The sequence below is a fragment of the Microtus oregoni genome, unplaced genomic scaffold (assembly GCF_018167655.1).
Source record: "Microtus oregoni isolate MIOR12 unplaced genomic scaffold, Mior012 000003F_ref0000135, whole genome shotgun sequence".
In the NCBI taxonomy this organism is placed as follows: Eukaryota; Metazoa; Chordata; class Mammalia; order Rodentia; family Cricetidae; genus Microtus; species Microtus oregoni.
The window spans coordinates 2,951,804-2,977,109 of record NW_024543062.1 but is presented as its reverse complement, the minus strand read 5'-3'; the positions used below and the strand labels follow the sequence as shown (position 1 = coordinate 2,977,109).

General features: G+C 49.4%; 1 protein-coding gene across 1 annotated transcript in view; it reads right to left on the bottom strand.

Annotated features, from left to right (window-relative positions):
• Mad1l1 (mitotic arrest deficient 1 like 1) overlaps positions 1-25,306 on the bottom strand; it is a 320,097-nt gene that overhangs the window by 239,534 nt on the left and 55,257 nt on the right. Inside the window, exon 10 of the mRNA XM_041648485.1 lies at positions 18,115-18,201. Coding sequence (XP_041504419.1) covers positions 18,115-18,201 — 87 coding nt within the window. The remainder of the gene's footprint in view (positions 1-18,114; positions 18,202-25,306) is intronic.

Here is a 25,306-nt window from a genome sequence, read left to right as displayed (position 1 = left end):
ATGAGTAAACTTTCCTACAGACCTGGATGATTTAGAATCACCATGGAAACACAATTCAAGGTATGTCTGGAAAGGAAGTTCTAGATTAACTGAGTAAAAAGGCCCACTCTAAATACAGCTGGTCGGCCGGGTCCTGGACCAAAGACGGAGAAAGGGAACTGAGCACCAGCATCCGTCTCTCTGCTGCCTCACTATGGACACCATGGGGCCAGTTACCACCGTGCCTTGCCTGCCATACGTCATGATGGACAGTACCCCAGAGCTGTGAGCTAAAACAAACCTGTCTCTCCCTAAGCCACTTTTGTCAGGCATTTGGTCACATCAGCTAAGAAAATAACTCACACAGTAATTCTCTTCTGTACTAATGGATGCTAATATTTAAAGAAAATTAGAGTTGTTAAAAAAAAAAAAAAAAACGCATAGAAATCTAACAGACTGTGGAGCCTGCCATACTCCCCTCAGTGGCGCAGTAAAGGAACTTGCAGAACAAGCCTGAAGAAGGCAGCACAGCTCCCCAGCACGAATGCCAGCGTGGCTCTAACTCCAGGAACCAAGAGGCAGAGACAGCACCAAAGAGCAACCTGGCTAGCTAGACAGCCAAATGGGAGAGCTCTAGGTTCAAGTGAGACCCTGCCTCAGTACATAAGGTGGTCAGCAACATCTGGCCTGCACCCCGTACATGCACACACACTCTATTCATCCATCCCTCTTTCCCCCCAATTCACCAGTCAAGCCAATGCCCTGCAATAGAAACCTCAGTCTCCAGGCGGTGGTGGCGCACACCTTTAATCCCAGCACTTGTGAGGCAAGGGAGGCAGATCTCTGTGAGTTCGAGGCCAGCCTGGAAAATAAAAAAAAGAAAAAGAAAAGAAAGAAAGAAGAAAGACCTCAGTCCCCCACTTGCAAAAAGTATGAAGTCTATCCGTCTTCCCACAGCTTCACAGTCCCCCCTTTTTAAGCACTCAACAGTACCCCACTTTCTGGGTGTTCCAGTTTATGTATCCAGTCACCAAGTCATCCTACTTCCAAGGCTTTGTCAATTAAGCATGGACTATGAAGATGAACTCAGTGGGTAAAGCATTTCCCATGCGAACAGGAGGATGGCATTCAGAACCCTAGAACCTAGGTAGAGGCAGACCTGGTAGTGTGCAGCTGTAATCGCAGCATTTCTTCAAGGAAGCCACAGAAGCCTGTGAGTCAGCTAGTCTGATGTATGCAGTGGAAAACCCACAGAAAGCCCGTCTCCAACAAGGTGGGGAGAAAGTACTGGCACTGAGGTTGTCTTCCAATCAGCATATATCCGTGTGGCACATGCATGCCCATAGTGACACACATATACACAGGTTAAAATAAAGCGCTGTCAAGTGCTTCTGTGCAAGTTGCTGTGTGGATGCAGGTTCTGATTCATCTAGTTATGCCCCAGAGGGTACAACTGCTGAGCCACATGGTGAAAGTATGTTTACCTTTGTAAGAAACTGCTTCTAAAATAGCTGTACCATCTCAGATTCCCACCAGCAAAGAACGACAGCTTCTGTCTATTCCTTTGCTGGCGTTTAGCACAGCCAGTGCTCTGGAGTTGAGACATTTCAATAGGCATACAGGGGTGCCTCGTCTTCATTTACAGTCCCAAATGACTTGCGATGGTGAACATCTTTTCAAACGCTTATCTGCCATATGCTTCTCTCTTCAGTGAGAAGTCTACTCTCAGATCTTTAACCACTTTGTTAACTTGATTATTACTGCTGGGTTTTAAGGGTTCATTGTATATTTGGTATTCTGTTAATTGTTCAACCTGTATTTTGCAAATATTTTCTCAGGTTTTATGGCTACTATTCTTCCACCACTGTTGCCACAAGACTAGGGATTGAACCTTGGCTTTACACATGTCACATACATATAACACATTATTGTGCATGTCACATATACGTCATATATCACCACTGAGCCACACCCTAGCCCCTCACTGGGGGATTCTAGGCAGGGGCTCTACCACTGAGCCACACCCCAGCCCCTCACTGGGGGATTCTAGGCAGGTGCTCTACCACTGAGCCACACCCCAGCCCCTCACTGGGGGATTCTAGGCAGGTGCTCTACCACTGAGCCACACCCCAGCCCCTCACTGGGGGATTATAGGCAGGTGCTCTACCACTAAGCCACACCTATAACCCCCTCATCAGGCAGTTCTAGGCGGATGCTCAACCACTATACTAATTTTTAGCCTTGATTTTAGATTTGAGACAGAGTCTCACTAAGTTGCTCAAGCTAAACCTGAACGCACTTTGTATCCCAGGCAGACCTTAAACTTGTAATACCCTTGCCTGAGCTTTCCTACTAGCCAGGATGACAGGCCTGCACCACTACAGCTGACTATGACTTCTCTTGTTATTCTATTGGCAATACAGTCAGCAGAGCAGATGCTTTTAATTTTAATGAAGCCCAGTTTATCAATTATTTCTTCCAGGAATTGTGCCTTTCATGGTGGGTATCAAAAGTCAACATGAAATTGAAGGTCCTGTCACCTCCTAGGAATTTTCAAGTTTGGGCTTTTACACATAGATTTATGATCCTTCTGGAGTTAGCACTGGCAAGAGATGTAAGGCATGGGCCTGAGGTTCTTTCCCGTGTCTAAGTTGCTCCAGTGACACTTGTGGCAAAGCTCTCGTACCTCTGACCTGCCTGTGCACTGCCGCCAGACAGCTGACTGTGCTGATGACCCGCCCAGAGCCCCTCCACCCTCCTGGCAGGCACACTGCCGTCACTGCAGTTCCCCACTTAACCCTGCAGTCTGGTGTCAGTCACTCCCTTCAATTTTTCTCAAAGGTGTCATGGCCAATCTAGGTCTCTTGCTTTCCCACATAAACTTAAGAAACTATGTGTCCCTGGGTGTGGTGGCTTTAATCCCAGCACTCGGGAGACAGAGACCAGCATGGTCTACAAACTAAGTTTCAGGACAGTCAGGGCTACACAGAGACATTCTATATAGAAAAACAAAAACAAAATCAAAAAAATGAAGCAAAACTATAGTCAACATCCTGAAAACAGGGCTGGGAGAGATGGCTAGTGGGTAAAGTTCTTCCTGAGCAAGGTGAGGAATTCACACTGGGAGAGAGAAGGCATGGTAGCAACATGCACTTGTAATCTAGAAACTGGGGAAGCAGAGATAGGCAAACCTCTGGGGCACCCAGATGAGCTAGCCTAGCTTGCTCAGTGAGTTCCAAGCAAGTGAGACCCTGATTCAAGAAATAGCACCTGAAGAACGAGAGACAAGACTGTGCTCTGGCCTCTCCACATACATATGCAGGTGTGTGCTCACACACCCTAGGACACAAGTGCACGCACCCACACATGAACATGCACACACGCATGTACACATGCGCACACACACAAAACCCACAAAATAACTTCTGGGATTGCGGCTAAGGTCACACACTGCATCCAGGCGGGTAAGAGTTGTTATATCCACAGCACTGACTCTTCTGTCCATGAACATGGTATATCTTTCTGAATTTTTACAACTTTGATTTTTTTCATCAAACTCATAATTTTCCTCATACAGGCTCTATCCATATTCACAGCCTTTTTTTTTTTTCATTATTTGGTGCTCTGTAAATGGCAGTCTGTTTCTGAGTTTTCATGCCCACAGCTGCTGCTGGCTCACAGGAAGCAGCTGAGCTGGGCACACTGACCTGTGTACAGCTGCCCTGATCACTGCCTTGCAATCTAAAGCACTGTGTTGCTGTATAGCTCGGCTGTTGTTGAGTCTCTGGAATCTTGCATGGACAGACAGACAGACACAGAAAAAGATGGATGACAGACTGACAGACAGAGAGAAGAGCAGCCCACCAGAACCAAATGCATACTACAATAAGCTGCACATCCCAAGAACTGGACAATGAGGAGGACACTGGACTTCAACAGACCACAACAGATTCACCACAGAGGGAGACCTGGGAATCCACTAACTCTGCTTTGACCAAAAGTTAAGGAGGTGACACATCACTTCTCTCACTAAATCTGGTGGCGTGTAGGAAAACACCTGCCTAGGGGAAGGACAGAGTGTAAGCGCTGGGGGAAGGTGACGTGCCAGGGGACCAGACTTCTGGAAAAGACATGCCTGCTGCACTCATAAGTACACAGTGATCCCTTGGCAAGGCCTGCATGAGACTGGGCCCCAGTCCAGGCCAGTCAATATTCCATTATGAATAGAGAAGAAACAGGGGTCTCACCTCTCCCTAAGGAGATACTGGCTGTTCACAGCTGCTGGGTGTGGTGGGTCAATGAAAAATGTCCCCTCCAGGTCCTGTATTTGAACACTCGGTCCCCAGTGGGTGATGTTGCTGAGAAAGGTTGTGGAGACTTTTGGAGGAAGTGACTGGGGGTTGGCTGGGAATCTCCACAGGACCTTTAGGAGCTTTGGTTCCAATTCTTCCTGCTACACAACTGTCCTAGAGACCCCTCCGCAGCACACGGCACTGTCAGCAGCCCCGACATAAAGCACACTAATTCCAACTTCAAGCCAGGTGCTCTCACAGTCAAGCAAAGACTGACATTAAGCTGGGGTGGTTAGAACCTGAGGCCCTGAGCAACAGGGCAGCCCTCTTGAAGACTTGTGGGTCTGCAGCAATACCATCCAAAGGATGCTCAATCGTGCCATGAGAACATGTGCTCAACTACGTTCATAGCAGCTTTGTTTGTCATAGCCAGAACCTGAAAACAGCCTAAATGCCCCTCGACAGAAGAATGGATAAGGAAAATGTGGTACATTTACACAATGGAGTACTACACAGCAGAAAAAAAATAATGACATCATGAATTTTGCAGAAAAATGGATGAAGCTAGAAAATATCATTTTGATTGAGGTAACCCAGAACCAGAAAGACAATTATCATATGTACTCACTCGGTTTTTAAACATAAAGCAAAGAAACCAGCCTACAAATCACAATCCCAGAGAACCCAGACTACAATGAGGACCCTAAGAGAGACATACATAGATCTAATCTACATGGGAAGTAGAAAAAGACAAGATATCCTGAGTAAATTGGGGACATGAGGACCATGGGAGAGGGTGGAAGAGGAGGGGAGCAGAGAAAAATGTAAAGCTCGATAAAAATCAATAAAAATAAAATAAAATAAAGACTCATGGGTCTGCAACCAAGATTGCTGAGCAAGAAAGCTGCCTATCCCAAACCCAGCAGCGAGGCACCTCTGTCCTCAGCAACAATGGCTACCTCCCTGGACTCTGGTCCTGAGAACCATCCAAGCCACAGAGCACCACATCAAGACAGCCAGCCAGGACAGGCCAGAGTTAGAGTATCTACACAGAGGACCTAGTGGCAGCTCAGTCACCAGGAACCTGGCCAATGCCAACTCCCTCTACACCACTCAGTGACAAAAGTAGGCAGCCCTCACTGCCCTCTAGTGACAGGCAAAGTGATGCCACTCCTGAGGAGTCCCAAGGAATGCCAGCAGTGTTTCTTCATTCCAGTCATAGCAAAGGCGCTCAGCAGTGCAGGTGAGGCCTGCGGGCTGTTGGCAGGGAAAGGGGTGCCATGTGCTCAGCTGTGCCCAGTGACTGTAGTCTCAGTGGAAATAGCTAAGCTATTTGGAATGCAGACTACAGCACTCAATTGCTGCTTCCTTCATCTCATTTTCTGCACATCAGCTTCCACTGCTGATGGATGCAGTCACGTCTATTGTTGTCTTCTAGGGCTTCCCAGACACCATGGTCAACAAAGACCTCACTGAGATGACAAAACGCGATGTCATGCTTAGAAAAAAAGGGAGAAAAGGCAGAGACCAAAAATTATGCCCTCTAGGTCTGATTCTGTCAAAGCAATGTCAAGTAGAGTCCCTGAAGACACTTCCAATCATGTGTTCACTGCTCATACCCTAGTGTCCTGCGTCAATCCACTGCCACATGCCAGCCATTGACCAGGAGAGCAGTCAGATCTCTATGGATCGTACAGTTCTGGTCTCTAGACCCAAAGTGCCTACCCAGACTTGACCTCCAGACAAGGCTAGCCCACTGAATCTAATTCCTTGGCTCTTCTACTCTCTCAGTGTCTCCATTGGGCTTCCCATACACAGATATTCCAGAAGCAAAGTCAAACAGCTCCAAGATGCAAAACCAGCAATGCTAGGTCATCTCTGACCTATGACCTGTTGTGGAATATTTGTTTAACTATGTAAAGAAGCATTGCATTTGTTTATGTTGAAGAACATTTGTTTTAACTATATAAAGATATATTGCATTTGTTCAACTATGTAAAGATGCACTGCTATTTTACCTTGCCTGCCTAAGGTGCCTGACTGGTCTAATAAAAAGCTGAACAGCTAACAGCAAGGGAGGAGGTATAGGCAGGACTTCCAGACAGGGAGAATAAGTAGGAGGATAAATTTAGGCTTGAGAAAGAAAGAAAAGAGATGCCAACGAGGCATGGAGGGAGTCAGACATACAGAATGAAAGAAAGGCTAAAAAGCCACGGGGCAAAATGTAGATTAATATGAATGGGTTAATTTAAGTTATAAGAACTAGTGGGACAAGCCTAAGCTAAAGCCAAGCTTTCATAATTAATAAGAAGTCTCTATGTTCCTATTTGGGAACTGGCAACCCAAAGAAAAATCCAACTACAATGGCCTTCATGGGAGCCTATAGGGAGAAAAGAGTGGTTGTTTCCACAGAAAAGGGAACTGCAAGGTACCCGGTCCCTCAAAGTCCTAGGCACCAGCTGCAGAGCAAGGAGTGCTTGAGGCCAGGGCAGGGGCATTTAACTACCAAAATGACAAGCCTTATCTGTCTTAGGCTTTTCTTCCAAAAGAAGGGAAATGTGGGAACAGGGGTAGGGAGTGGATGAGAAGAGAGTGGGAAAGTCCTTGTAATACAAGCATCACCTGAATATGGATCCCCAATATCCGCCTAAAGCCAGGGGTAATAGTGATGCCTGCAATCCCAGCACTGGGAAGGTAGAGACAGGACACTAGGGCAAGTCAGGCCAGCTCCAGGTTCAGCAAGAGACTCTCTGAAAAAAAATGAGGTTAAAGGAGAAAGCAACGCAAACCCCTGGCCTTATGTACACACACACACACACACACACACACACACACGGACAAAAATGGAGATGGTGTCTCCAGGATTCCATCAGGAGGTAAGGGTCATGCCAGAGGGACCCAGAGTGTGACAAGACCTTACGGCACGGCTGTGGGAAGTGGACTACTGAACCGCGCAGTGTGTTGGACATGGGCTAGGCAGGGCAGAGTTGAAAGAGGACCATGGGACAGGACAGCTGACTTCCAGAATAATCTCCATGGCAACAGAGCTAACCACTCAGAAAGTGACAGCATTCAGGGTAGGAGGGGGTGAAGTTTTCTTTGGTGCTTGAATAGAAGAGGGAGTTTCACATTTTATCCATTTCTACATCCCTTAACAATAAGAACTTATTTAAAAATCTATGAATATGTAAATACCACTTTAAATATGGATATGCAAGACACACAAAGCAACAGTCCGGGTAAGAAATGTTAATGGCAGCTCCCCTAGCTGAAGAGCCAAACAAGCAAACAGGTCCAGAACCCTGGCCCTCCCCCACTCCAGGATAGTGGGGGAGGACACAGAGTAGGCATAGAAGGCCAGCAATCTGGCCGTGAAGAAGGAGCATGTCCATTACCCACCACACACAGGGCCCATCAGCAATGGTCTTTCACCCCCACAGTTAGGCCTCCCTAGACCACGATCAAGAACAGGTAGACATACCTAGGGAACTCGGAACATTCAATAAAAGACCCAGACCTGGCTCTCGATCCCAGGATGGGCTGGGTGTGCTTTTTGGGGGATGGGGGACCCAGACTTGGTCTCAAGGCAGAGCAGGAGAACAGAGGCAGCCTGAAATAGAGGAGCGTCTTAAACAGGGCCAAGGTCAAGCTAGGGTTGGGGTTTATATCACTATGTGTGTGTACACACACACACACACACACACACACACTATGGCACTCACCAAAGAACTCGATGGCAAAGATCACAGAGTACACAGGACAGGAAGAGAGTTAAACCCTCCAGGGAGACACCTGTGACAGATGGCCACTCATCACAAGGTCTTTCCAGTCTCTCTCTCCCCCTCCCGCCCTCCCACTAATTAATTGGTCACAAAATTTATAGACTTGGTTCGAATGACACTGCTGGGGAGGCTCCAGAAGGAAGCCTCAAGGAGTAAGCAGGCAGGGCTCCGAGTGCTACAGGCACCATCTCATGTCCAAAGCTGGGCACTGCAACCAGTTGCCAAGGCCTTCTGAGGCTGCCCTGTGTCGAGAGCTTAAACCAGGCCCAGTTCCAACATATACACAGCTCTGGGGCAGTGCCACTGGGTTTGTTCCTGCTTTAAAAAAAAAAAAGGCAAGAAGAGAGAGTATCTCAAAACAAAAAAGACAGGCAAACTTGCGCGGAGGGGCCAAAAGTCCCCAGCTACACATGATAAGTACTGTGGGAGCTACCAGTCACACTTCAGACTCTATGTCCCACCTGCCCTTATGTTCCCTTCAGAACAGTGTGCTAAGGGAACTGTATAAAAAGTATGGTATCAGATACCAGCTCGCTGAGTCCCTAACATGGAATAGCAGCACACTGGGTCTGTTCTATGGCACCCAAACCTACCAGATGGAAGGTGACTTTCCTAAGGCACATACTAACAAGACTTCAGGCGGAGTGCTACACAACCATGCTCAAAGCCCTTGTCTGGTGAGCGTGTCAGAGGAAAAGATGGTGGCTGGGGCCATAACTTGGTAGGTAAACCAGTCCACCAGCAAAGCAGCCCACAATGCCTAGTGCATTCTGCAACCAAGGTCAAAACCAGACCAGATCAATTTGGTGTGGGCAGCCTTCAGGTTCAAGCCCAGGTTACTACATGAGTGTCTCCTAGGAGGCAGGACTGGCATACAAGAGGATCAGGATGGAGGGAATGTGGCAGGTTCTCCGATGAGGCACCCCAGCATCCAAAGAAGGGCCATGGAGCCCACTGTCATAAGGAGGGGTGGAGAGGCAAACAGTACACAATACCTCTCCCCGTGTGACCGTGCCTCCTGGCCAGGCAGTCCTGGGGCTGGAGGAGGCTAAGAGCAGCATGCCCCTTGCAGGGCAGTTATGGGCAATATGCCCCTGCCCCATGCCACTAGGGCTGCAGAAGGGTTCACACTTGGGTAGCTGCTCTCCACATTTCAGTGTACACTTCAAGTCACTTTTCATTCTATTTTGCTCCCCCCACACCAAAAAATAAACAAACGAACAGTTCTGGTATTACAGGATCCAAACAAAACCCGCATCCACTAAGAAATGTCCCCTCATCTACTTTCATAGCCATATATGCTAGTGAAATGCATACACAGGTTCCATACTTCTGTATCATCATGTCCTTGCCTGCACATGCGTACACACACACACACACACACACACGCACGCACGCACGCACGCACCCACGCTATACCTTGGCTCCTCCCCCAATGTCTCATCTCACCCCTTCTCTCTGCAAGCAGCCCAGGATGACACCATTGCTGCCCAGCACTCTGTATTACCATCCCCACTGACATCAGGCCTGTGCTGAGGCCCAGTGCACACAAGTCCTACAAGAGCCGAACTCTAGTTCATCCTGCTTGGCACAGCCTCAGCCCTGGCACAGAAGCTGCCTCCCAGGTACCATGTATTGCTTAGGCACTAATCGGAATGGGGTGTGGCCATGCTCATAGTCCTAAGCCATTCAGAGGCCCTAGGCTGAAGGAGGTGGGCTAGAGTAACTTGTGACAGATGCCACAGATAATGCCAAGTGCCAGACCAGACACAGGCAATATAAGGTACCAACTCCCAAGCTCAGCTGCTGCCACCTCTGGCAGAACAGGAGCCCAAGTGACAGGGAACAGAGGACAGCAGGGAAGGAAGATGCAGGCGGCCTTACAGGCCACAGCCAACTCAACAGTATAAGCCCAGGCCTGTGCATCCGTCAATAGCTCTGGCTCATCCAGCTCAACTGCAGAGAGCATGTGCTGTGGCTGCAATGTTGTCAGACTCACTGTCAGACAAGCCAGGCACAGACCCTGCACTGAGGCAGACAAGCAGATGGACACAGACACCGTTAGGCAGAGGCAAATGTATATTCATTTAAACAAGAATCCTAGCTTTGATGGGTTTGCCAAGCCACAAGGGGAAATAAGACACAAGGCTGAAAGCATAACACTAAGGCACATCAGGGAGGGGTGGAAAGGCGGCCAGGAGGGGGTGCACAGACCCTGGACTGAGCCAGCACAGGAGCAGAGGATGCTGGTACTGTGCAGCCTGGCAAGGAAGCTGCACCCACTCTGGAGACACAGCACCAGGGGAAAACTCAGGTGTGGGGACAATATGGCGTGACTTGAGTCATAAAGCATCCCTTGGACAGCTGTGCAGAAAGCAGGTGTAGAAAAGAATGACACAGTTTGTCGCTTTAGATAAAGCAGTGACAGAGAGTGGCGTGAGTCCTAGAATGGAGAAAACAAGCATGCACTTCAACAAGACTTGAGATAGGGCACAGGCCCGGGCCTAGAAGGATGATGGCGAGGCCATTACAGACAGATCATTGCACAGAAAGCAGGTGGCAAGACAGGTCTGTCTGGCCAGCCATGCAGGGCCCACCCTGGCTGAGTTTTGGAAACATAAGTGTTTGTAACCATACACCATTACTCACAGCCTGGGTACTAAACTGAAAGCCAGGGAGCTCAGCCAACAGCCTAAGCCTCCACAGCTCCATAAGGAGCCCAGACAACAGTTAGCTCAGAAACAAGTATTGATACAACCAATCTACAAATGAAGGGAAGCCTAGGCTACAAGGGACATGGCCTCCCTATCCCAGGAAGGAAAGTACAGCCTCTCTCGGAGTGTTCCTCCCAAGGCCCCAGCCAAGTCTCTAGAGGCACATAAACCGTGACTGGCGGCCCCTGAAGGAACTTGGTCTGGAAGCGCTGAGGAGAGGCCTGTGGTCACAGTGAGCAGATCCCACTGCATACCTGAAACACACAGTGGGGGCTGCCATGGACATGTGGAGAGAGCCCACCAGAGGCAAGCTGACTCAACTGCTCTGCCAAAGCCCATTCACGCTGGTGGAAAGAAACAGATGGACATTTAAAGCCTCCGCCTCTGTCCCTGACAAGCCCAGGAGCTAGCTCATGCCAAAACAGTAAATGGCTGCAATGAGCATAAGACCTGGCAGGGGGCAAGGCTATGGAGATGAGCCAGGCCAGGGCTGGCTTCTCGCTGCTCCTCTCCTGCCCACCCAATCAACCATAACAAATTCCAACATCATCTCCATAGTCATGCAGTCATCTCCAGGCCTGGCCATCACCAGCAGTCATCCACCAAAACTCATCTTGCCTGTGGTGCCCACTGGGAACACTCCAGTACCGGGGCTGTCATGTCTTAGGAACCTTTTCACGATGGCTCCACAAACACAGATGACAATAAAGATGACTACGGTGTCTACTCAGGCCCTTGTTTACTGTTCCAGACACCAGCCTATATCCTTTATGGTCAATCCTTCACCCTCCTGTACACACCCCACCTGAAAAGGTGCCTTCACTGTGGACAGGCTGATTAAACTGTCCAAGGACAAAGTGCTCCTCAGAGGTGGACCTGAGATCCAAGCACAGGCAACCTGAGTTTGGAGCCAGCAATAACTGCTCACCCCCATCACAGCTCCATGGTGGCGGTGTGACACCCCCTTGGAGGCACAAAACATGTCCCTACATCATTAATCTTGAGCACCTGTCACTGGCGTTGCTGGCCTCTAGACAGCTCGAGAGCATTATAACTCATGCGGGCACCGACTCACACAGGTGACAAGGCCTCATTATACTACAAGATGCTGTGAGAGGGTGGCCTAACTGCTCTAGACAAACAGGCAAAAATTATGACTCCGATATTGAACTTAACTGACTCTTGGGAGCCAATGGAGAAAGTCAGGGCACAAGCTCCATGCACAGATGGGGTAACACCCGCCACTCACTGTTTCCTCTTAAGGCCCCTCTGATAGACAAGCAGGTGTTGACAACGACCCGAATAACAGGAACCTCAGGACTCAACATGTCTGGCCCCCAAATCCTGCCCCAGGTCTGCAGGCACAGGATGCTCCGCCGAGCAGCAGGAGATTATCTGAACTGTAGCCACAAGGTGAGGCCACAGCAAGTGCAGCCCTGGGTGTGAGCAGGTAGCTCATGAGAGCTGGCTGGAAAAAGCGTGTCTCAGTTCCAAGAGCTCAGCCTGGCCTACATGGATGGCAGACAAGGCAGAGTGGAGGGGAGAAGCATCCATGTCCACATCACTACACAGCTTGCCCCAGTGGCTCTGCCTTACATGAGCATCTCAGGAGGTGGCAGGCTGGAAAACTTGAAATGACCCAGACAAAAGTTGTGTCAGGACTTCCTTGGCAATCTGGGTTCTGACCAGAGCTGTAGAATGGATGTTTAGGTGACTAACAGACTGGTTCTAGTTTTGTTTCTACTGCCTCCCTGCAGATTCACTGGGGTTCAAATTCACCTTCTGAAAATGGTTGAGGGAATGGGGACCATACCTACCTAGGACAAATCAGACACTGCCTAGGAAGAGTATTCCAAGCAATGAAACACCCAAGGACGCTGGTTGCTCCCATCACAGATGACAAAGAGGCCCTGCTCTCTCTACCACCCCTTCCCCCATCCAGCAAAACACAGAAACCCCCTCAAATCCCTGCACAAGTTTTCTTGGTTCTGTCAACATTCACAAGGCGCAGGGAACCATCCTGTAAGTGTCTGTCTACATGATAACTTAACTGAGTAGTCAGTGAGCCTCTTGTCTGACACTCAGCCACAACACTTCAGCACTGCCAACAGGAAGCCAGGAAGTAATAATGGTGACACAGTAGAGATCTGGGCCCCTGACTCCTGACTCTAAAGAGCCCCAGCAAGAGCAGAGGGGACTTTCGGGCAGTGCTGGACAGTGAACAGAGGACACACCCAACATCTACAACCAAACCCCAGGCAACAAACCCTTAGCCACAAAGCCAAGAGATAAATCAGCCCTACAGGACAAGAGGCAAAGCTGGCACAGCGAAGAGGGCAGGGCTCCTGACACTGTAATCAGATCCTGTGCGAAGGTGCCGAGGATGCACAGGCAGGCCCTGACAGCCCCATCCATATCCATGATGGATGGTGCCTGTGAGCAGTGCACAGTGGGTGAGAAGGGGAGCAGGCACAGCCTGATGGCTCACAGTTGCCCTCAATGGGAATGTACAGCCAGCACCTCCTTGAGGATCCCCTACTGGTGCCCACTGGGAAAGCCACCCCTTTGTCCACCAAGCAGGAATCTTCCCAACCTGGTTGCACATATCCTGAACGTGGACCCTTCCCATCTGGTCCTCACGAATCAGAGAACTGACCAATACCAGGGATGCAGTCCCCAACAAAGCCACACAGAGACACGTTCTCCACTTCAACAGACAACATTCACCTGAGCAAAGACTACCAGATGCTTTCCGCCTACCGAACAGGCCACATTGTCCATGCCTCCATCCATATATGCCCTGTAACATTCTCCCCAACCCCTACTCCCCTCTACCAGCCCCCACCTCCACCTCCTGCTACTCAAAAACCCCAGCACCCTCTAGGAGGAAGTGTGAGCCGCACCTTTGGGCTTTCACCCAAACACTCAGATAAAAGAGAAAATAAATTCAACTGAATGGGACAACAAGCACCTTACGCCAGCACTAGGGAGGCTGAGGAAACAAGATTAAGAGTCCAAGGCCAGCATAGGCTACACCGGAAATTCCAGGGAGTCCTAGATCAGTCTTGAAAACATAAGAAAACAATGTCTTTAAAAAAAAAAAAAATCTGTTTCAGTCTAATGAGTTCAGAACCACACCTAAGCAGCTAAGGATCACGGCCATCCCACCTCAAAGGTGAGATCAAAGGAAAGAAGCACTTGCCTTGCTTCTGGCTAGCTGGAAACTCCAGGGTGTGACATCATCTGATCTTCCCAGAGGCAGATGACATCAGTGGCTCTGCCTCCTTTGGTGAGGCCCCTACTGCCCTGAACCTCAGAGCCCTGCTTAGCAGCCTTCCCAGAGGCATGGCTCCGTCCCCCACACACGGGCCTGCTGAGGTGACTGCAGCCAACACACAAAATCCTCGCACCCCAAGCAAACGGACCTACACACAACACTCACTCTCTGGCTCCCAGCAGGGGTGCCTGATGCCAGCTTTCGAACACAGCTAGGGTTGGCAGAGGCAGATGACTTACATGCCGGGTTGGGAGGGGCTGTACACCTGAGTGAATGCCCCCAAGACTGGAGGTGCTGCCATGCTCTTCACAGAAGAAAGATAGGGCGGGAGTCCTGTCTTCCAACAGTCAATGAGCATCATGGGCATCCTGAGACCACACTGAACAAAGTCTACACTTTCCTCACAGCAAAACAGGGCTGAGGAAGAGGAGGAAAAGACAAGAGGTGGAAGACAGATGGAAAGATGAAAGAGAGGATGACCAGAGGAAGTGAGAAGGTAGATGAGAAAGAGAAGGGGGGAAGGGAGAGAGAGAGAGAAGGGAAAAGGAAGGACTAGAGGGATAATGAATTAAGGGAAAGAGGAAGGGAAAGGAAGAGTGGGGCAGGAAGGGAGAAAAAAAAACAGAATCAAGCCATTGCTTATGAAGTTCAGGGCAAGGGTTTGAAAGCCACAAAAGAAGCAAACTTTTGTTTGCAAGATTCAGACATGGTCAATAGGTAGAACAGCAGACAAATACACAGCATGATGGGAGTGCAGGCCACTACCTTGCTTAACCATGAGATGTGACCAGAACCACAGCCCTCTAGAACATGACCTGAGCTCGTACTGATGATCTGTTCCTCAGCAACTACACGTCACCCACAGGGCCATGCCCATTCCTGTGGAAAGCTGGGCCCACCTGTGACACCCTCTACAGCACATGCGGGCTGCACCTTGTTCTCTCCTCTCCATGTCATCTGAATCTGCCTAACTGTCTTCAAAAGCCCAAGGGAAAATGCTTGACCTTGCAGAGTCTCCTGGTCCCGTGAACAAAATGGTGGAGACCTGCCCTGTAAAGCCCAGGACCCAAAGGCTGAGGGGCCCAACCGCTAAGGCCTAGCTCCATTCTGAGATCTGACTCCATATGGAGCCCACATTAAAGGGAAAGGCAGGGCCCAGGACTCAATACACAACTGGCTGGGAACACAGAGTCTCGGCTCATCTCCTGAGTGGCCTGAAACACGATGCACCAGAGGACCCAGGTTCGTAACCACCCACCCTACCAGAGTAACAACTACCTTAAACTAGGCCATCTCAGGTTCCAGACATGGCACTGGACTCCACAGTGACCACTGGTTCCTACCTTACTAAAAGTGGCACCTGCCCCAGTCTGATAGTGAGGACCTCGGAAACCTAGGCCCAGCACCCCACAGCTATTGCCTCTCCACTCCTCAGCTCAGCAGCTCAGCTTTGCAAGCCTCACAAGCCAGGCAAGTGCTTAGCCAGCTCCATGAAAAGCCTACTTCCAGGCTACAGAAGCCACAGAGAACAATTAAGTCACAGGTCCCACATGAACCCAGGCACAGAAGACCAGCACATAAAAACCCAAAAACAACTCATCTTGGAAAAATGTTCCCCGGGAGGCAGAGGCAATACTTACTATGGACCATGCCTCTCCTCCCTGAGATCTGCTCACTAGGAACCATGGCATCATACAGAAGAGAAGGAAACATCAGGCATACCCATGGGATGCCCTGATGTTACAGGTGTACTGACTCAGAGGACCCCCAGCCCTGCCTGCCCCTGGCACAGGCAAACACAAGCCAGGTATGGTGAAAAGTGTACCAATGGGTCCCCCTGCCCCGTGGCTCTCAGGCAGACCCGAGTCTTACTGTGTTGGTCACAACAGCTAACTTCTGGGTGGGAGGGAATCACAGACAGGTTTCCTTCCCTTTAATAGTTCATTCCGTTTCATAAAAGTCAGAGGAAAATGAAGAGGATCACCAGGCAAACGTTCAAGCTTTAATTCCAAATCACTTTTCACGCCCGTTTCATCTGACAGTGGCTTTGAAAGCAAAAGGCAATCTTTATCATGTGAGCTTCCTCAAGTAAATGGATGTGATTATGTCCAACATAACCAGATGCTTCTAGAAGCCAATTTTCAGAGTGACATCAGCACTCAATATGAGAAACCCTTCCTTCTGGCTAGTAATAAATGATTAAACACTGTCTCCACAAAAAGACAAGGCTATGGCTGGATCATCAACAATAAACGGGTCAGCTCCATGTTCCCCCCAGTGTCTGTCCATGCAAGGGCACTAGAGGCTCTTGCCCTGATCACTGCACATGGCCCCTCCCTCTGGCTCTGCAGAAGCCAGTCCCGCTGGCCTTAGGTAACTCAATCACACATAGAATGACCTTGGGTTCACTATGGCAACCCCATCTTCCATCAGTATATGATCAGAATAGGCACATACCCAATTTTGGTCACTGAAGGGGATCAGCTGGACTGGGGCCCCAGAAAAGCCTTCCATTTCCAGAAAAGACTCAAAGAAGACTACTTTTTTGTCTCTTGTTGCAACACTAAACCTAGGATGGCACCTCAAAGTCACAACAACATCTGAGCGGCCAGCCCCAGGACAAATGAACAGGGGACCAGGCTAACGTGAAAAAAGACCAAATGCATTAGGCTTCGGACTCTGGTTACTGGCAGAACCCTAAAACTCTTGGGCTCCACTGGGTGACAGGCATGTCTACTGGTATCCTCAACAAGCTCCTCTGCTCAAGAGATAAGCTGGTCCAACCCCACCATGCTCAGACTGGAGCTGGTCACAAAAGGACTAGAAAACAGAGGGTAGACATTCCTATCCCCAACCACTGACTTGGGGCTGGGCTGTGAAGCTCTTCCCAGAAGGATTTGGACACTTTGGGGTTGGTGACTGCAACAAGGTGGTGGGAGGGTGGTGTAACTGAAGAGAGTGAACCCCAACATTGCCTGCTCTGAGCACCCTCCACCCAGCTGCTCCTGGGCTGGATGTGTCAGAAGAAACCAGGAGTCTAAGTGGAGACACTCTCCTGACTTCTGAGAATCCCCAAGCCTGAAAAAGGGTGGTGGGATGGGAGTGTGGGTGACCTGGGGATCTGACACTTGTGACTGACATCTGAGCAGACCCTTAAAGTGTCAGGGCAGAAACATAAGCCACACAGCTGGTGTCGGGCTTGGGAAAGTAGGGAGGACAAGCAGCACGACAGGCCAAGTGGGGCCTCATAGCTGTCCCTGGACTTCCAACTAGACCAGGGAATACACATGCCTGCTGCTAATCTCAGGGTAAGATTTCTGTCACTTGTGATCAAGGGCACAGGCCAGATGGAATATTCACGTCTGTGAGCACAAAGGTCTGCATACATCACACATGCATGTACCCAAGGGCCAATCAGAGTCCACACACTGCCGGAAAGCTGCAAGGCTACTGATGTAGGCAGGGACCCGGGGTCAGGAAGACAACTTGCAGAGTGCCTCAAGCTAAGACTCACCGCTCTATGGCCTGTGAGGCAGCATCTAGTGCAATGGCTCAGACCGTGGACCCGTGAGGCACAGCCAACTCCCAACGTGTGACTTGCATGCATGCAATTTAAATGAGTCCACCCACCTGAAGCAGTCATATATGGAAGCAGATGGAATGAGAGGTCTTTAGGCCACTGAGGGTAATGACTTTCAAAGGCACTGAGATAGCTCTCAGAAACCCTTGGCTGGTGCTCAAAGAGCTGTTAAGACAAAACCCCAACCCTTCCCTTCTAGCTTTCTCCAATATGCAAGCTAGCACGAAACAAGCATGCATACACAAACCTATCATCTGTTGTCCTAAGCAGAGCTATGCCCTAATAAGGCCACCATTATACCCTACAAGAATAAAGTTCTTGAAAAGTATCCAGCCCCAGGTACTATGTAACAGTAATAGAAAATAGACAACCACTTCTAGTAACCGAGGAGAAAAATACACAGGACTCAAACTGCCCAGAACAAAAGTACAGCCAGAGTCACCTAGGCCACCTATCTGCTGGTACAGCCAGCCTCACCCAGGCCACCTACCTGCTGGTGATGGCATTATTCTTCTCCTTCAGGGCGAGCTCTCGCTGCTGCAGCTCAACCACGAACCTGGAAAGGTCCTCTGGAGTCCTGAGGGGGTAAAGAAGGCACACTCAGTTCCTGCTTTCCCTGGAAACAGATCAAACTGTGTGCACAGAACAAAACACCAAAAGTCACAGCATCCACTGGCAATTAAGAGATCTGCATGAGAGATCCTGCAGCCCATGTGCAGCGTAGCCAGGATTCACAGCATCCAGGTCTAAAACACAGTCTACCCACCTAGGCAGACTACTTTCAAAAGACACCTTAGAGCTATCATCAGTTGGTAACATATTTCCATAATGCATAAAGACCCGAGTTCAGTTCCCATAAGCCATGCTGGGGTAGGGGGAAACTGAGTGTGTTGGGATAGTAAGATGACTCAGTGGATAAAAAGGTACTTGCCACCAAGTCTGAGGACCTGAGTTCAATGCCTAGACTCCCCGTGGGGAAAAGGAACCAATTCCCTCAACTTGTCCTCTGAACTTCACATGCACACACAATTAATTGATTAAACAAAATGGAACTAAAAATATTAAGAACATACAAAGCCAGATAAATGTGGTGGCACCTGCTCATTGGTGAGGTTGACACAGGTGTGGGCTTAGGGCTCTCTGCCTGGCCTAACCTACTTGGTGAGTCGCAGGCGAATGAGAGACTCTACTTAAAAGACAAGGTAGATGAAACCAAAAAATAATACCCAAGGTAGACCTCTAGCCTCTAAATGTGTGTGTACTCATGTGCAGTACAATTCTCATGAGCAAGATCCTGGTCACACCTGGGTGCAGATGAGCTACCCCTCCAACTGTGCATAGTACCTTACTACAGCCCTGTCTGAGGGGCTGGAGATGCAGCCCAGTGGTAGAGTACTTGCCTAGCAGGCATGACCCAGGGTTCCAACTCCAGCACCAGGAAAATACATCAAGAACCTCCCTCCAGGGGCTGGAGAGATGGTTCAGTGGTTAAGAGCATTGCCTGCTCTTCCAAAGGTCCTGAGTTCAATTCCCGGTAACCACATGGTAGCTCACAACCATCTGTAATGAGGTCTGGTGCCCTCTTCTGGCCTGCAGGCATACACACAGACAGAATATTGCATACATAATAAATAAATAAATATTTTTTAAAAAAAGAACCTCCCTCCATCCCCCTCTCTGCAACACAAGGTCACAATAAAGCAACCACCAGCACTGGACCATCTACCTGCAGACCCATAAGAGGTCAGTTCCAGACCTCAACGCTCCACCTGTGAGTCTCTGGCAACCCAGGCAGGGTATGAAGTTCTCTTGGCAGAATGACCAAACTAGTGTACCAGGCAAAAGATGCCCAAGAAAGAGCCAGGCACAAACTGACTCTTCACTTGAAGTACACACAGAAAGAATAAGCAACACGTATATTCTTATATTCACAGTACGCACTCTGGTGGGAAGTGTGGCTCAGTTAAATTGTGCTTGCCCATACTGGGTGGGAGCAATCAAGATCTCTTCTATGTACTGTATGAATTGCACAGACTGCAATTTTGCAGTGCATGTATATGTAAGTATAAATAACCCCCACCAAAAATTAAAAAAAAAAAAACCTTAAGGAAATAAAAAAGGAAAAAAGAAAAGGCCACAAGGGAGAGTTACTAGAAGCTGCAGAGCACTCGCCATGAGCTGTCAGTCCATCATGAGTCCCGGCACCGGGGTGAAGGGAAGGGGCAATCCTTAAGAAGCCCTGGAATAGAGGAACCAGCTCAGCACTGCTTGGCCCCCACCACCTGTGCTGAGCTCATAGGCATGGAGGAGGGCTCTCCAGACCTGTGGAATCACAGGATTCACCCATAGGCATGGCCTTCACCTCATCCCTGAACAGAGCCCATGGACTGCCAGGTGCTGGCTGAGACTGTGCTGCAGCAGCCTCCTGACCTGTGTGGTTAAAGATACTCGGAGAAGCTTCCAGGCTCTCTAGGGATTAGCAAAGTGCTTTCAAATACAAGGCGTCCCACCGAGTGCCACTGTGGCCTAAAAATACCGCTGCCAGTCCGGGCGAGCGTGACACTCACACTTCACAACTACAAAGTGGAAGGCGCGTAGGGCCTCTGGGGCCTCCAACACATGGGATGACAGGGAAGTGACAGTTCCAACTGCAGTCCAAGCTGTGGCATCTGCTGCCGAACAACCACGGCTTCAGCTGCGAGGCCTTTCATGGTCTGGCGGGGGGCTCTCGGGGAGAGGCCTCTTTGTTCAGGAACAGCTGAATTGTGACACAAACTCAGCTGCAGGCACAGAATGCTGGGGGCCTGAGCCCACTAGTTTATTTCGGAGGCCAAGACAGTTCCAGCCCCAACTGCAGCTATTTTGAGTTCTAATAGCAGGTGCCATGGCTCTCACTGAAGCCATAAGTACCGGTTTCACATCGTCTGAAAGACACCCAATCCCGAGGACACCAGTGCCGAGAATGAATGAAGTGGCAGCAGCCACAGACCCAATTAGCAAACACCAGGCCATGAGCTCTCTTCCAAGGTGCCATTCTTTCCAGAGAATAGGAAGCCACAGGGTGAGACCACAGTCCAAAACTGCAGGGACTGGGCTTCAGCCAGGGCCCAACCAAAGACAAGGGAAAGGAGGAAACAGAGCCCTCCACCCCCCATCCCCAGCAAGATGGGTTTATTGTTCTTGCAAAAAGTATGCCAAGTCCAGAACAGAACACATTAGATACCGAAAGCTTGTGCTAAAAGCTGAAAGGGTGACGGCACTCACTGCTATGGAGAGAGTCAGACTTCTCCCGGGACTGATGAGAAGCTGGTTTAGAAGGTCCAGGACCGAGGACAAGCAAACATCACATACTAAGTCAGCACTGCACGGCAGCCTAACGCTGTGCCACGAACTGCAGATCCACCTGCAGTGGTTGTACCTGCTGTCCACAACCCTAAGGCCACCCAGCAAGAGTCGGAATCTCAAGTCCTGAGGCCACAGTCACTAAGGCTCCAGCAGACACTCGAGAGACATAAGTCTGCATCGTTGTTAGAGCTGGGATCCATCCTGTGACTGCCTGACCATGAAGCAGGCAATATCATTCATCCACCTTCCAAAGTTGTCAGCTCTAAGTGTGTAGAGGGACAGTCCCTCTCCCTGAGGAAGACAAGGCAGGGCTGGCTGCTGTCTCAGGCACAGAGGTTTGCCACAGCAGCAAAGGACCAGCAGGCCCTTGTCACATGACATTCCTCTTCCTTTTTGGAAATGAGGTCACACAGATGGCCTGGCCAGGAGAGAAACAGGAAGGCAGAAGCTGTTCCAATTCACAGCCATTACCACATCTCTCCTCAGGTCCCACATACCCCTTCTCTGGGGAGTTTCTCCCGTAAGTGTGCACACACAGCTCTCCTGTCACTCCAGGTGTCCACTCACTGCTACCTGTCTATAGTTGGACTTGCTCCAGCCTACATAGCTACAACCCTAAGCATCACCATCAAACCCGGTTCTTTGTGCGTCCTATTTGCACCATTATCCTCCCCAGCCTGAAGCACAGGCTCACACACCGCGCACTCCACCCTGGCCACCAGCCATCTTTCTCCTTCATCAGGGGTCAGGGTCACAGGAGGAATTCACCTTTAATTCTGCTCTGGGCTCTTTACTGCAGAGACTCCAAACAGAAAAAAGATGAAAACCCATGAGACTGTTTTAGAAGAATACATCCTGCCAAGTTCTGCCTGAGTCTGACGGTAAAACATGGATTAAAAGTTCAGTATCCGGCTAGCCACAATTGTCATGCATGCCTTTAATCCCAGCACTCAAGGAGGCAATCTCTGTGAGTTCAAGACCATTTTAGTCTACAAAGTGAGTTCTAGGACAGCTAGGGCTACACAGAGAAACTCTTGTCTCAAAAAAAAGTGCAGTGTTGGGCTCAAGGTGTGACAGAATGCCTGCTCACGTGCCCTAGGCTCCATCCCAAGCTGGAGAGAAACAAAACCAGGTTCACTATTACTGGCCAAATTAGTCTGCCCAGACGATGAAATCAAGAGAAAAGAATACTCAATTTACATATAAGTGATAGGAAAGATCGCCAAATGCATTACTACATAAAAGTAAGAGAGCCAGGTGCGGTGGTGTATGCCTTTAATCCCTGCTTCTGGCAGAAGCAGGTGGGTCTCTGGTCTACGAGTGAATTTCAGGACAGCCAGGGCGAGACAGAAACCTGTCTCAAGACTCCCCCCCCCCCTCCATGCCCTGCTCCCGCAAAAGGAAGCAGAATGTGAATGCATTGTGTCTTTAAATAAGCCAAAAATTAAGCATGGCTGTTGGCTTGCATTTACACTAAGGGTATAGGGGACAAATAAAGGGAGACGCGGCTTCCTGGAGGACATGAAAGAATAAGCAGGAGTCTTAGCTGCAAACCCCTGCAAACTTCCTCAGCATTCTGAAATATGTATTAGGGGTTTGGTGGCACAGCACACGTGTGGAGGGAGGACAACGTGCGGGAGTCGGTTCTCTGCATCCACCATCTGGGTCCTAGGGATTAAACTCAGGCCACCAGCCTTGGTAGCAGGCGCCTTCACATGCTGAGCCAATTCACCAGTCCTTTCATAAATGTTTTGTGCCAAGGAAATAGAATAACTACTAGGTAGACAATGACTACTTATTTCAAAGCTTAGCTCTGAACCTTATGAAGCAGGTGCTATCTAAAACTCTTTAAATAAAAAAAAAAAAGGAAATGTGTTATTCCCATGACAAACTAACACATGGGAATTCAACTATAACCATTTATAAGCAAACAATCAGATCATTCCTAAATGAGATTCAGCTACATGTAACACAAATGACTTGCATTATAAAAGAGGCCACAGGAGCATTGGTGAAATCTGTAGAGGAGGGGGGAGTATGTGTGAGAAAGAGTGAGCTGTCATGAGAGTGGGACTTTCTATCTAAATACTCAGGTTTATGATTTGATTCTAAAGTTCATTAAGAGAGAAACTGAAAATCTATGTACCTCAGTTTTTGTTTTTGGTTTGGGGGGCAGGGTGGAACAGGGCCACACTATATAGCCCTGGCTGTCCTGGAACTCGACATGGGGACCAGACTGGCCATGAACACATATGTATCAACTGTCTCAGCCTCCCAAGTGCTGGGACTGAAGGTGGGTGCCACACCATACCTGGCTTGTACCCAAGACATTTTAATTTAAAAAGAAAAAAATGCAGGCTGAGGAGACAGGACACTGGGTAAGGCATTTACTGCACAAGCATAGGATCCGAGTTCAGATTCCTAGCATGCACCAGCTGGGCACAGCCGCTCAGACCTGTACTCAGCACAGAAGAGGGAGACAGAAGGCTCCCTGGTGCAAGCTGGCGGCCAGTGTAGACAAAACAGCAAGATCCACTTAGTGACAGAGCTTCTCAAGAACACCAAGGTGGACAGCAACTGAGGAAGAAACCTAATGTCAATCTGAGGCCTCCATGCTGCCTCACCTTGGCAAGCATGCAGAAGTCTGTGTGTGTCTGTCTGTGTGTGTGTGTGTGTGTGTGTGTGTGTGTCTCACACACACACTCCTATATTCATCCACAAATCTGCACAGAAAGAATTTTTATCTTGTGTTTCAAACAAACCACACCCTGAAGACACACTCATGACTACAAGCTTTGTGCCTCAGAGGTGGGGCCTGCCACCTGACTTGATTTTATAGCTTTTGATCTGAATTGTTTAAAAATTTCCTCTTCACAACTTTTGCACCATTTCCCCGTGCACCTTCCACAGCCTTCACTCGGCACAGTAAAGCCGTCTTCTGCACACACTGGTTTGGCGAGGACTTTCAGAGTATCTCTTCAGTCACAAAGCAGGTGACTCCTGGGAGTAAGACCAAATGAGCAAGTCCACTGTTGTCTCGGAGCTCAGAATGATCCACACCAAGGGAGCTGGACTGGGGTGAGCATGAGCAGAGCCAGGGTAACATGGAGGAGGCACCATGCCTTCAAAGGCACTGTTCTTTTGGTGGATTGGGATGGCTACAGACACACTTCTGTCCCCTTGGCCTCATTCCAGAGCAGGCAGGTGTGGCTCCAAACATCTTTATGCACTTTCCCCAAAGTGCAGCTCAGAAAAATAAACAAAGAGGTGAAAAGACAGGACATGGCGAAACTGCCTTGGAGCAGGCCAGGATCAAGTTTGGGTCCAGCTAAACCTCGCTTCCTGATCTAGGAAACCAGGTTGACATTACCTTACTTGACTGATGGCCCCAACATCAGGAGCACTGGGCCTTCATTGGGTCTTTGTGATCCCCGCCGCTGGTGCTGGCCCTGTAGGACATGGCCTGTCAGTTCTGGAATAAGGAGAAGGAAAGGAGCAAAGCTGCCTGGTGACAGAACCAGGTCGAAAATCACCGAGAGGCAGGCTGGTGGGTGGATAACAGTGAGGAAGGAAATGCCGCCAAGCTGGAGTCAGCTCCAACTCTGAGCACAGGGAGGAGGGAGCGGCTGATTCAGTGCAGCACCTGTGAGGACTTACAGACCTTGTGCTGCAGCAACCTCCCAGTCTGGTACAGCAGCACAGCTAGTGATCGGGAGGCTGAGGCTAGAAGATTCCAACCGAGTTCCATGCCGGCCTGACCCACACAAAGTCAAGCCCTGTCTCCAACATATCTAGGAGTGAGACCTGTGGACCGCACACTGACAGAACACGTGGTGTCCAGAATCACAGGTTCTCACTACCTGCTGGGACTGATGGCCCCTAGGACAAAACCAACGTGTAATGTTTCCATGACAAGCATGGTTACAGACCAGCAAGGATGGGGGGAAGGGTGACCCAAGTGAGGTGGTCACTCTGAAAAACTAGTCAGGAAGAGCCTCCAGAAGGGTGGCCCTGAGGCTAGGACAATGGCTGCTAGGTAAAGTAATTGCCACTAAGGCCTGATGACTTGAGCTTGACTCCCCACCACCACATAATAACCAGGCACGGTGGCACACCTCTGTAAACCCAGCATGGATACAACAGACAGAGACAGAGCATCCCCAAAACCATGTGAATACATGGAAAAATGAAATTTCAAAACCAAACACCTACTCCAGCACTCAGAAGCTTGCTTCAGGAGAATCCTAAGGTCAGTCTGTGCAGTGAGACCCTGGTTCAAAACCAAACACAAGCTGGGGACATGGCTCAGTTAGTCAAGTGCTTGCCCAGCATGTAAG